At 41.1% G+C, this 13,063-nt stretch overlaps 1 protein-coding gene across 1 annotated transcript in view; it reads right to left on the reverse strand.

Annotated features, from left to right (window-relative positions):
- Positions 1–371: 371 nt before the first annotated feature.
- ptpn20 (protein tyrosine phosphatase non-receptor type 20) overlaps positions 372–13,063 on the reverse strand; it is a 31,134-nt gene continuing 18,442 nt past the window's right edge. Inside the window, exons 31-46 of the mRNA XM_087802722.1 lie at positions 11,837–12,011; positions 11,564–11,774; positions 11,468–11,505; positions 11,214–11,297; positions 9,968–10,029; positions 9,340–9,501; positions 9,034–9,277; positions 8,502–8,587; positions 8,355–8,437; positions 6,731–6,864; positions 6,508–6,656; positions 6,028–6,118; positions 2,889–3,223; positions 2,610–2,825; positions 1,683–1,745; positions 372–1,595 (exon numbers count right to left, since the gene is read on the reverse strand). Of these exons, the coding sequence (XP_087658848.1) occupies positions 1,485–1,595; positions 1,683–1,745; positions 2,610–2,825; positions 2,889–3,223; positions 6,028–6,118; positions 6,508–6,656; positions 6,731–6,864; positions 8,355–8,437; positions 8,502–8,587; positions 9,034–9,277; positions 9,340–9,501; positions 9,968–10,029; positions 11,214–11,297; positions 11,468–11,505; positions 11,564–11,774; positions 11,837–12,011 (2,244 nt within the window). The 3' untranslated portion in view covers positions 372–1,484. The remainder of the gene's footprint in view (positions 1,596–1,682; positions 1,746–2,609; positions 2,826–2,888; positions 3,224–6,027; positions 6,119–6,507; positions 6,657–6,730; positions 6,865–8,354; positions 8,438–8,501; positions 8,588–9,033; positions 9,278–9,339; positions 9,502–9,967; positions 10,030–11,213; positions 11,298–11,467; positions 11,506–11,563; positions 11,775–11,836; positions 12,012–13,063) is intronic.

A 13,063-nucleotide genomic window follows, 5' to 3' on the forward strand; every position in this document is an offset into this window, starting at 1 on the left:
GTGATGGACGGGTTGTTGTGGAAGTGATAAGGGTTGTGGGAGTACACAGAGACAGACGAAGGGAGTAAATCTGCTGCCTTCTCCTGGAGAAGGTTGATGTGTGTATGGAGCGTGCAGGGATTTCCATCCTTCCACAAAGACCTCTGTTAGAGCAGCTTGTTTACCCTGCAGTAAAACCCGAGAGGGAGTAAACCCTGCAGTAAAACCGGAGAGGCGCTCAGTGGAATTAGATTTAGGGTCGCCTCCGGTTCTCTGTTCCCTGCGTGGCGTCAGGGAAAACCCACTTCCCCGCTCTTGTTCCGCTGTTCAAGTTGACTTATGTTCGGAGTCTGGGGGGGATGTCGAAGGTGTTTCCACAGAGAACACAGACGTCTCAGAACAGCTTTTAATGACAGAGGTATTACATTGTGTGGGAAATATTGGTTACATAGCGGCAGGTACAGCGATATCAAGTTATCGTACATTCACGAAAAGCGGCTGTGCATTTGAGGGGTTAATACTTTTCACAATGCCGTTGCATAAGCACTTGCTCGTCCTGTACACGATGCATTTTCACAAATGAGTGCAAACAAATGTGCTTCCAAGATTGACGCTGGTCTGACGCTTCACATGCTCGCCACGGAAATACCTCCAGTATTCTTTTGTCACATTCCACAGTCTAACATCAGGTCATCGGTCCGCCGGCATGCATGAGCTGGTGGTTTGTGACAGCAGCTGAAACTAACCAGGTTGATCTGTGACAGTTTTGTTGCTTTTGTGTTGTAAACCTCTTTTTTTTTGCATTTTGACTGAAATCGTATTAAAATAGCTGCGACATACAGATAAAAGATGTCAAATAACAAATTTTAGCCAAAAGCCTAGCAACTTGTTGCCAAAAAGTCGTCCAAATTTTAGCAAAATCGACTGTGCCTTTCATTTTTATCCATGTGAGGATGTGCGTAATTTCACCTTTTTTGTACAAAATGAGTCAGAAAGGATAAACAAAAGCGACACTAATGGGTGGACGAGACAGAATTGTGCCTGGTGCTATCTACACTCATCGTTTGGTTCAAGTCCACCAAATTCCAACTCGATGCACTCCGACCATTTGTGACAAGACGACTCGGGGTGCGACGCGAGTCATTCCAAGGCACTTGATTCTTTTCTTCTCCTCGGGTGATTGACAGCAAAAGTAATAGCGTCCTGATGCTGATGCCCTTTTCCCTCCTGGGTACTAATGCACTTAATGCGACCGGACCGCGATCAGACGCCACTCTTTCTCAAACACGCCAAAACAACCGTGAGATGATCCGACACGTGTGCTGTTCCGTGACCGTGTCGGTTTGCAGGTGAAGGTAATGAAGGCAAATCACGACGCCCGAGAAATGAAATCCCTTTTGCTGATTTGGATGAATGACAGCACCAAGAGCAACAAGAAAAGTGCACATCAGGCCTCGACACAGGTGGATCGACAGGTATCAGGTGAGAGCACACGGTAGAAGCCTTCAGACCAGTTTGTGATCTCTGGGACTGTCCGACTGCCACTGGGTTCCGTGAAGCTGTAAAATTCCCTGTAAAACCTCCAACCAGACGTTGTAGCAGAAGAGGTACTGTTCCTGGAACATAAGAGGGACAAAAAAGGGCGGCTGTAAGAGTTCTGTCTTCTCAACTCTGAACTCTGACCCCCTTAAGTCGGCACTGACCTTGGTCTGAATCATCCCATGTCGCTGGAGTCTCATGTCTTTAACGATGTCGCTCACGTTGATCTGCAGACACAGGTCAGGGTCACTTCGAGTGCTTCGGTGTTGTATTCCAGAATCACTGTTGTGTGTCTATGTTGAATAGTTCACAGGATCTCTTGAGATAAGTTGATGTAAGCTTTTATTTTATGCCACAATATTTAAATCTCTTAATAAGTTATTAATTTCACACTTAAAGTCTTAAATGTTACCAAAAATTGGTGTGCCTTATCCGGTATTTCTTATGTATTCATTCTGGTTTTACTGATTGAAAAACCACGTGAGCCTTCGTAGTTTTACTCTGAGAGGTTCCTAGTATTGCTCACAAGGCTCCATAGTATTACTCCTTGAGGCTCTATGGTATTACCCCTTAGTAGTACGGAGTAAAACTACAAAGCCGCGCCACAATTAATCTTATAATTGGGTGCGTCTTATGTGTGAAAATAGACCTGTTCATTGATATTGCACCTTATAGTCCAAAATAATCGTTTGATAAATGGTTTTAATTTGTCCAGTTATGACTCACACAGTACAACTCCCTATCTGTCATTGAACAATACTTCCTGCTTTCATTCATAGAATAGCTGATTACTTTGAAGCATCTAGGAACAATAAAACAGCACAACTTTGTTTTGTGGAGGAATGAAAGGCTGGAGACACTTTTATATTCACGACAATGGAACTCTTATCATTTGTGTTTCTGGCTCCCTCCTCTGTAAGAATATACATTTCTTTTCTTTCTCTACTTTTAAAATAATTTGATCTCTCACCAGACGTTATTAACTGTGTTAGAAAGTTCATTTGAATTCCCAGTTGATGGATAGAAGCTTCAATAAGAAGTGAAAATTCAAGTGCGACAGTAAACTCCCTAATGAATGGTCAGGTACTCACAGGCAGGTCGTTCTCGATGAGGTTAAGGATGACGTCGGTACAGATGAGCACTCCCGTTCGGCCGATGCCGGCGCTGCAGTGCACTGCGATGGGTCCCTTCTGATGCACGGATCTCAGGTAGCGGATGAAACGAACCAACTGCTCCGAGTCGCGCGGGACGCCGTGGTCAGGCCATTGTGTGAATTTCAAGTGGTGGACGACCTGAGCGTCACCTGTCTGGAATGACCGCTCGTTCAGTCGTGAGACTTGGAAACATATTCCAGCCGAGAAGCCTCTTACCTCTGTTTCCACCACACGAATGATTCTGATGTGGAAGTATTCCAGGAACTGCTGGTTCTCCAGGTGGAGTTTGTACCGTCCAATATCCAGAGGTTCGTCCGATCTCTCCGGCCAGTACTTGTGACATTTGACCCGGCCCCTCTCTACTTCCTGGGTCATCATGGCGATGACATTGGATTTGTTTTCCCAAATCATTTGCCAGAATGCCAGCACAGTAGAAGGCAGGGGGCCCTGGCAGGATACGTAGAAGTATTCAAGATTCTCCATTCGAATGCGGATGTAGCTGGCGTTGATGTAGTCCTGGTTCTCGCCGACTGGAACACGTGTGGCGTCATCTGAAGAGACAAATCATCAATGGATTGACAAAAAAATCCCCTCGAATTAAACTTTGTGGAGCAGAATGTGGACAAATTTGTCCTGAAGTTCTATTTGTACGTCCAGTAAACACTTCTGTGGTGTCAGGGATGCAGTTCAGTGAAGAGGTTTGTTGTTCCTCAGAGGGCCAGAGGTGGTTTATGGATGTTTTGGTGTTTTGGGAGCTGCTTCACTACCTCCCTGCTTGCTGGAGCCGCAGACGGGAAACCTGGCTGTCGGCAGCGAAAGGCTAAAAGACTTGGAGTAATGAACTGGATCAGTAAATAACGGGGCTTCTTTCCGGGCCACTTGCACAGACAACAGTTAGAGACCTCCACTGGGGATGTGGTTAGGACGGCTAGTGCTGTGTTTTTCATCATCAGGCTCATTCACAAGAACCTTCAACTGCTGACCTCTGGAGGCTGCAGAGTCAATGTAGTGTGACTCCAGCTTTTATTTTCTCAAGAAGAATATTTGAAATATAAGTTTTCAGCGTCACTCGTCCAAAACAGTATTTTTTTTTCCCTTTCACCATACAAAAGTATACACAACGTCTAGGTTGCAAGGTCTACTCCAACTTGAAGAACATTGATTAGGACTTATTTTCTTGTGGAATTTTACTTGGTCAGTCCGCAACTCTTAATTATGTGTTAATAAGTGGTTGTCAGTCGAGGCTCCTCCAACGATGTGTAATGGATGTGGGTTCAACTGGTGGTCATATTTGGAACCTGAAACTGGATCATTTAAGAATGGACCCCCATTCTTAAATGATGCATAGCTAAGTGGTCATATTGTAATTGGATGGTGATGAGCTTACTTTTTCATCATGACATGAAGTGTTGGCTTCCCACTGGACCGACTCCATTACCACCGTTATCATCACTGAGGTTCTTGTCAACTTCATCTGAGGTCATGCTGTTAAAGACCATCTGTTGCGGTGCATTGTGAGAGAAAAGTATTGGGATTTCCAATAACTTCAAAATATTCTTTCCGTCATACATTACTTTTTTAGCATTAGTACAATTGAGCGGCCATGTAACCCACAAAATACACTTTTATTTAAAAGATTCAAGTATTCACCAAGATTAGACATTGGATTTTTAGCATTATTATTAAGAAATGTTGCAAAAAAATAAAATGATACCTTGTTGTGGTACTTTCGATATAAAATGTTACTTGTTAATAAAGTTTTCTTACAAACTTTTCCTTAAAGTATAATACAAAAATATAAAAATAATTTCTGAGCTAAAAGAGCAAAGAAAATGTGACCTAATATTTTATTCTGTTATTATAAGTACATTTACGACTTAAGTGATACCACATGGTCAAAGAAAATTTTGAAAAGGTCCAGCTGATTTATTTTTACCCAATTAGAAAATGGACCAATGGGCTGCCGTAAGCTTTGCCCATTGAATCGGAGCACTAAAAAATGTAATTGCATCAGCCAGCTGTCAATCAAAATGGATGATTTGGCGATTCATGAAAGTAATGAAATGTGGTGAAGAAATGAAGGTGTTTGTGTATGAGTGCAGGTTATACATTAAAAATGATTTAAAGTTCAACCAATGTGTTGATTTAAGTTGGTCTTAAATAGATGTTGGACTCATCAGTATGTGTCTGTTTGTACAAAACTCTCTTTTCATTGAAATATTTACATTAGAAATGATCTTAAACTCCGCCCACTATAAAAAAAACATGGAGGTTTGTCACATCAATCCAGGGAGTCTCCACCTACAAGGGACTCGTTCTATAAACAGAGCGGGGTGTGATTACAGCTGGCTTTAGAAGGAGTGAAGGCAATGGAGGTAATGGACTCTGCTCTCGTAACTTCTAGTTCGCCCAGATTTCAGACGGGGGAGGACTTATCTATACTATAAAGTAATAAGTTCAAAACATGGTCTCGATGAGGGACTTACTGAATCTTGAAGAGGAAGACTTCAACATTTCAAACATGTGAGTCAGGAGAGTTGGGTTTTCACAATTGACCTTTAACATCTCCAATTTTTTGGGAAATTCGTCAGACTCTACTTTTGTCACTCATTTCCTGCCTGAGCCATCACACCAACATCGCTACATGATGCAGATAAGATTGAAAATGAATCTTATTTTAACAACACAGAAGTCACGGAAAATAGTGCATTTGTTTTTCTCGAGTCCTCTGGTGGATTTACATTAGTTCTATTCTCCAGGCGAATAAAATAACATGATAACTTTTGCAGGCTTCGTCAGGGGAAAAGCGAGGAAGACTCTGCATACAGAATCCAATTGTAGACTGCATTTAGCCAGACATGCACAGACACACTAATTAAAAGGACAATGTTGCAAATTTAAGAGTGTTAGGGAGGCTGGAATGTCACTTGTAAATGGTCACGGTTGTGTCAGGCCAGAAGAAAGAGCAGTTGAGATTCTCCAGCACGGCCGGATTCTGACCTAAAACCTGCCAGATAACCAGGGTTAAGCTCAAACCTCTCAGCCCCTGTGACCCATTAATAATCCTGATAGTGGTCAATCGTAGAAGTCTCAATTACTTCTGCACATAATTCCATATTTCCAAAAGTATTTTGAGGAGCGAGAAAGAGAACAAACTCCATGCTGGAGCTCTGATCAGTACCATGTGTCTCCACCACTTCAGTCAAAACCTCAGTTTATATTAAAAGGCGCTAAAAAAAAATCACCAATAGCTGCCAAGTCAGTGAGCGGCCAGAGTTTACAAGCCCGGCTAGGATGATAAAAATATCCAAGAGGGTGAAATGAAGAGATCAGAGGAAGTGGAAGTTTGACGTACATGGAAGGATGTCTCTGTAGCGATTCTTCTCTCGGTTTTCAGGAGCTTTTCCCACCAGACAGTTATCAGACGGTTTCAGATGCTCCAGAGCCTGAAAGTATATATTACATTAGACTTCTTTTGAAACTTGTGAAAATCAGTGCCTTGAGAATGATGATTTATTTGATAATATATATTTTTTTAATTATTGGATTATGAAACTATGTGTAAAAAGAAATGGAAAAAAAAGGAAAATATTCAACTTGAATAATTCAATTACTCAAAGTAAAAAGAAAAAACAACCTTGATTATTGATAAAAAACAATTCAACCTTTTAATATATAAATTGTTTAACTATTCTATTTTCAGCTTGCTTAAAAAACAATTTCAATAAAAATATGAATCAAAGTTTCAACATTTAAAATGTCAACTCAACCATTCAATATTCTGACGGCACTGTACTTTATGTACTACCAATAGATATTTAAGGTCAGAACACACCAAGAACTCTTTGACCATTTCCTGCTGGTCCAGCTGATGCTGGAGGATTTGGATCAGGGCTTTGACCCGGGAGCCAGAATACTGACTGGTCTTTGACGGAGAGATGACTCCTAAGTTTGCAAGTTCTTCCTCTGATACGATGGGAGGACCTGTGTGGAGAAGTACATGAGGTGAGCCAACAGGGAAGGGGGGGAGGATCCTGCAGGAGGGGGAGGTGGGACACCTGTGAGGGGTGAGGTCATTTCCTGTTTGGTGGCGTCAAAAACATCATCATCCTCCTCGCTGCTCCAGCCATCGGACTGGGTTTTCCGAGTGTCTTTGCAGGATTGGTCCAAGAGTTTGGTCACAACATGTTTCCTGGGGGAGTCAGGGGGCAGGGGTGAGACCAGACCATTTATACGCGTCGGTAGGAGGGTTGAAATCATGCAAGGCTGAGCTTCTTGTCCCTGCGACTTTTCCACCTAAAATGCAGTATAGACACGAGACTAAAATACAAACGTTCCTCTTCGTACTTTTGATATTGTTAAAAGTCCCATATAGAGCCTGTGTGAGTTAGAAACATTGCGATTTCAAATCTTGCTTATTACAGCTTTAACTGTTGTTTTGTGCCACATCTTACTTTTAAAACTGTAGTTTTATTTTCTTTACCGTGTTGTTTCGGACTACGAGGTGCACTGGATTATTAAGCGTGGCGTGGCTTCGACAAGGAGTAGTACTACAGAGCCTCAAGGGTTAGTACTTTGGAGTCTCAACAAGTAATACTACTCAGCCTCGAGAAGAAAAACTACGCAGCATTCATGGAGTCACACCACAGAGCCTCAAGGATTAATACTTCAGAGCTTCCTGGAGTAATACCACAAAGCCCTGTGGAGTAATACTACAGATCCTCAAGGATTAATACCATGGAGCCTCGAGGAGTTATACCATGGAACTTCGAGGAGTAATACTACGTAGCCCTGTGGAATAATACTACAGCGCCTCAGGATTAATAACATGTAGCTTCAAGGAGTAATACTACATAGCCCTGCGGAGCAATACTAGAGACCCTCAAGGATTAATACCATGGTGCCTCGAGGAGTAACACCACGAAGCCTCAAGGAGTAATACCATGGGGCCTCAAGGAGTAATACCACGGAGCTTTGAGGAGTAATACCACTGAGCTTTGAGGAGTAATACCATGAAGCTTCGAGGAGTAATACCAGGGAGCTTCAAGGAGTAATACTACGTAGCCCTGTGGATTAATAATACAGAGCCTCAAGGATTAATACAGTGGAGCCTTGAGGACTTATACTATGTAGCTTCGAGGAATAATACTACAGAGTCTCGAGGAGTAATACCATGGGGCATTGAGGAGTAATACCATGGAGCCTCATGGAGTAATACTACGTAGATTCAAGGAGTAATACCACGGAGCCTCAAGGAGTAATACTACGTAGCTTCGAGGAGTAATACCACGGAGCCTCAAGGAGTAATACTACGTAGCTTCGAGGAGTTATATTACAGAGCCTCAAAGAGCAGTACCACGGAGCTTCGCAGGAGAATACCACCGAGAATTAAAGGATTTGATTTTAAGTAGTCCTGGAAATATGTCATCTCGAGTCTTTGTTTTTGACAAAGACTCGAGATGACACAATCTCACAATGCCTGTTTTTACTCTCACTACTCATGCCACAGGTCCCATAATGTGATCATTTTTGTTTTTGTTTGGGTGGCCTCCTTTAGAGATTCAGTTTTGAAAACCAAAGCACAGACCCATGAAAGCTCATTTGTTGCTCTCTACTGCCCCCTTGTGAGTGTCATGAGAACTGCAGTGCACTAACAAAGTGGTCAGAAGAAAAAGGAGATACCTGTCAGAAGCTCCTTGTAACATGTCCGTGACACTGATGGAGGGGCAGCAGGCTTGATGAGAAGGTGTGCTCTCACGACTCTCCTGTTCAGCAAACAAACAAGTCAGTGGAATGTCTGGATGTGACAGAAGATTGTGTTGGTCGTGCCTGGATGAACACACACTCGTCCGACACCATGGTGAGCTGGCGGGGAGGTGGAGGAGCGGTGGTGATGAAGGCCACAGACTCTGATTCTGAGAGAAGAAGTATGAAGGTGTATCAGAACCATTACAATATTGAATGGTTGATTTTAACATTTCAAATGGTGAAACTTTTTTTACTGAAATGTTTTTCAAGCATTGAATTATTTTTTTGGAATAAATACATTTAACAATTTGTATATTAAAAGTTTTTTTTAAAGTAACAGTATTACACCAACATTTTATATTGAATTTTGAATATTGAAAGGCTTTTGGTTAAAAAAAAAAAATGTAATCTAGAAAATGTATTTTGGAAGTTTTGGAATTAGAATATCAAACTGTATGTGTGAAGAAATGTATTATTTTTTTTAATTATGTTGTTTTTTAAATTCAATAATTAAAAAAATCGAATCCAACCTTTACATGTACAAATTATTGAATTCAATAATTCAATTAAAAATTAAAATTTTCATCATAGGAATGATTGACGAGTCGCACACCTGCATGACGCTCGAGCGACTTGTTAGGTCTGATCTCAGGTGAGCTGCAGATGTCGGGGCTGGGAAGAGGAGCTGAGCACGGAGCTGCGACGGCCTCCGTCTGAGTGGACATGTTGAGCAGGGATGTGGATTCAGAGTAGGCCGTGATGTCTCTGCAGATGGTGAGCTGAACGGCGCCTTCTGCTTTACGTAGAATATCCACCACTTTGCTGTAGCTCAGGCCGGACACGATGACGCCGTTCACCTGCAGAGTCGAGGCTCATGAAGCGAACTAAACACCACTTAGTATCACGACGTCTATCGTACCTCCAGGAGAATGTCTCCCACCCGCAGGCGGCCATCTTGCTCAGCTAAACCTCCTGAGCAAATTTCCTTCACCCTCAACATGCTGCCGTTCGTCCCCCCCACCAGAGCGAACCCCAGACCTCCACCCTCCGGCTTCATGAACTCCACCTGCAGAATGCAGCTCTGAAACACAACATTAAATTAGGAAACTTTATGTTATCATTCACATGATGGTCACATGACTTTTTCTAAAATTATATTTTGAAGTTGTTTTTCCAGATATTTACTATATTATTATTGATTTTAAATGAGAATTTAAAAGTTAAATGTACGTTAAATGAACTTAAAATGATCAAATAAGTTACGTGGGGGTGATACATTATATTTATTGTTCATTTGAATATAAATCATTAAATGTAGCTTCAGCTAATTGATGCTAATGTTAGGCTAATGTCTACATTTTTGAACGTTAACAAGCGATTATAATTGTAAAAGCTGTATTTTAATTGTGATTATATATATTTAAATATCAGCTTCCTCTTATATAAGTTTTATACTTGTGACCTTCATTGTATAATCTTAAGTTATTTCACAAGACAACTTGTAAGCGCTCCAAGCTAACTGTATTGTTGACGTGCTGTTGACTTACTTCCTGCTCCTGAGCTACAGAGAGATGTCTGGAGTGTCCTGCAGTCCTGCTGACGGCTTCGGCTGTAAACGGAGAAGATAATTGAGGTGAAGGTGAACAAAAGCACACAAGATCAAACACAATAAGTGTCTCGACAAGATATTCTAGCTTTGACGTCATATTTGAGTTTCAGCAAATATCTGCACCACAAAGAACCAACCTGGACCTTTTTTATCCATGTTGAAGAATTGAAGATTTTTCTTCTGAGTGACAGGTCGGCTCACCTCGTCCTGTCTTTGACTCGCTTATGCTGTCACTAAGCAACTGAGCCTCCTGCCCTCCAGACCACCACGAGCGTGACCATTTATACTTTGTGTGTGTGTGTGTGTGTGTGTGTGTGTGTGTGTGTGTGTGTGTGTGTGTGTGTGTGGGGGTGTGTGTGTGTGTGTGTGTGTGTGTGTGTGTGTGTGTGTGTGTGAGATGCCCACAAACCTGCAGCCCAATACACCGTTGGAGGTCAGAGGCTTGCTAATTATTAATCCTGCAGTGACACAACGTGTCTGTCATCACACACTCATGCACATGCACGCTCATTCACGCACACAAATACAGACACACACAAACACACGTACATATACACAAACACTACACGTACACACAGACACACACACACACACACACACGTACATGCAGACAGACATTAACACACAAATACAGACACACACACATGTACACACAGACAGGCATACACACACACAAATACAGACACACACACACATACACACAGACAGGCATACACACACAAACACGTACATACACACATACACTACACGCACACACACGTACATCCACACACATAAACTCACATACATGTACCTGTACATACACGCACATACACAGACACACATACAATCATTCAGAAACACACACATATATCACAGATGCACACATAAACACAAACCAATACACACAATCACACATAGACACACACATGCATATATTTGCTCACACATAAACATGCTCACATTCAGATACACACAATCACACATACACACACATGCAATTTATTTGCTCACACATACACATGCACACATTCAGATGTATACACACATAGAAACACATGCACGCACACACAGGCAGAGACACACACAAACCATCTTTCCCCACAGTCATGACTCCAGGGGTCAAAGGTGAAACACTTGCAAACATGACGCTGAAGTTGGATCTTCATCCACACAAACATAAGATCTGAACACAAATGTCTCACTGGTCTCAGTCTGATCTCTCTCCGGTGATGCTGGCTCCTCAAACCGAGTGGAAATCTTCTTGTCTTTCTTCCAGTCAAACAGACCTAAAAAAAGAGTAGAAAATAAAAGTGAATGTCAATAATGATCAAAGGAATCCTGACAATTATTGACAGAAGTATCTTAAGATAAAGATCTTTGGTGGGTCACGGAAACGAACGTGTTCTCCAGGTAACCGAGCATGTTGCTAACAAACACATCACTGCTGAGATCGTACCGTTCCACTTGGCTTTTGGGGTCACCGGCGTCTCCTCTCTGAAACAAACCATCATGTCAGTGTTTTTCTTCTCCTCCTGGTGTTCTCTTCACCCACCTGATGACCTTCAGCTTGACCTTACGAGGCGCGATCTCACAGGCCTTGACGGCGTCCTCCAGAGTCATGCCCAGAGTGCAGCGGCCGCAGATGTAGAGGATCTTGTCGTTGGGTTGGACGCTGCCCTCCTCGCTGGCCGGCGAGCCAGGCACCACCTCCAGACAATAGATCCCCTGCCACTTACTGCCAATACCCCCCGTCAACTTGATACCTGCAGCCACACGTTTATCAAAGGTCCCGCTGAGGTTCTGAGAAGGTCTGTTTCTGTCCTACCCAGTTGTCCTGAGGGGGTCTTGTGAAGAACGATGTCTGGCAGGCTGTCACAGGGAGGGGGCGCCACCAGGTTGGTCACGGCTCTGCCCAGAGTCATGCTCAACCTTCTCGGTGAAGACCTGAGGATGGTCATCGCCACGTCGTCTGCTACGCTCGTCACGTCGTGTCCGTTCACCTTCAGATCAGAACACATTTGATAGGTGGCCACATCTAGTCAAATATATTTCAACTGTAAACAAACAATTTTCAACTGTAAACAAACAATTTTCTACTGTAAACAAACAATTTTCTACTGTAAACAAACAATTTTCTACTGTAAACAAACAATTCTCAACTGTAAACAAGCAATTTTCAACTATAATCAAACACTTGTCAACTGTAAATAAACAATTTTCAACTATAATCAAACAATTTTCAACTATAATCAAACACTTGTCAACTATAATCAAACAATTGTCAACTTTAATCAAACAATTTCAAGTGTAATCAAACTATTGTCAACTATAATCAAACAATTGTCAACTATAAACAAACACTTTTCAACTATAATAAAACTATTTCAACCGTAATCAAACTATTTTCAACTATAATCAAACAAGTTTCTACTATAACCAAACAATTATCAACTTTAAACAAAAAATTGTCAACTATAATCAAACTATTTTCAACTATAAACAAACAATTGTCAACTATAATCAAACTATTTTCAACTATAAACAAACAATTGTCAACTTTAATCAAACAATTGTCAACTATAATCAAACTATTGTCAACTATAATCAAACAATTGTCAACTATAAACAAACACTTTTCAACTATAATAAAACTATTTCAACCGTAATCAAACTATTTTCAACTATAATCAAACAAGTTTCTACTATAACCAAACAATTATCAACTTTAAACAAAAAATTGTCAACTATAATCAAACTATTTTCAACTATAAACAAACAATTGTCAACTATGATCAAACTATTTTCAACTATAAACAAACAATTGTCAAATATAACCAAACAATTATCAACTTTAAAAAAAAATTTGTCAACAATAATCAAACTATTTTCAACTATAAACAAACAATTGTCAACTATAAACAAACAATTATCAGCTTTAAACAAGAAAATGTTCAACTATAATCAAACAATTTCAACTATAATCAAACAATTTCAACTATAACCAAACAATTTCAACCGTAATCAAACTATTTTCTACTATAAACAAACAGTT

Source organism: Callionymus lyra, chromosome 11 (assembly GCF_982586985.1).
Source record: "Callionymus lyra chromosome 11, fCalLyr1.hap1.1, whole genome shotgun sequence".
Lineage (NCBI taxonomy): Eukaryota > Metazoa > Chordata > Actinopteri > Syngnathiformes > Callionymidae > Callionymus > Callionymus lyra.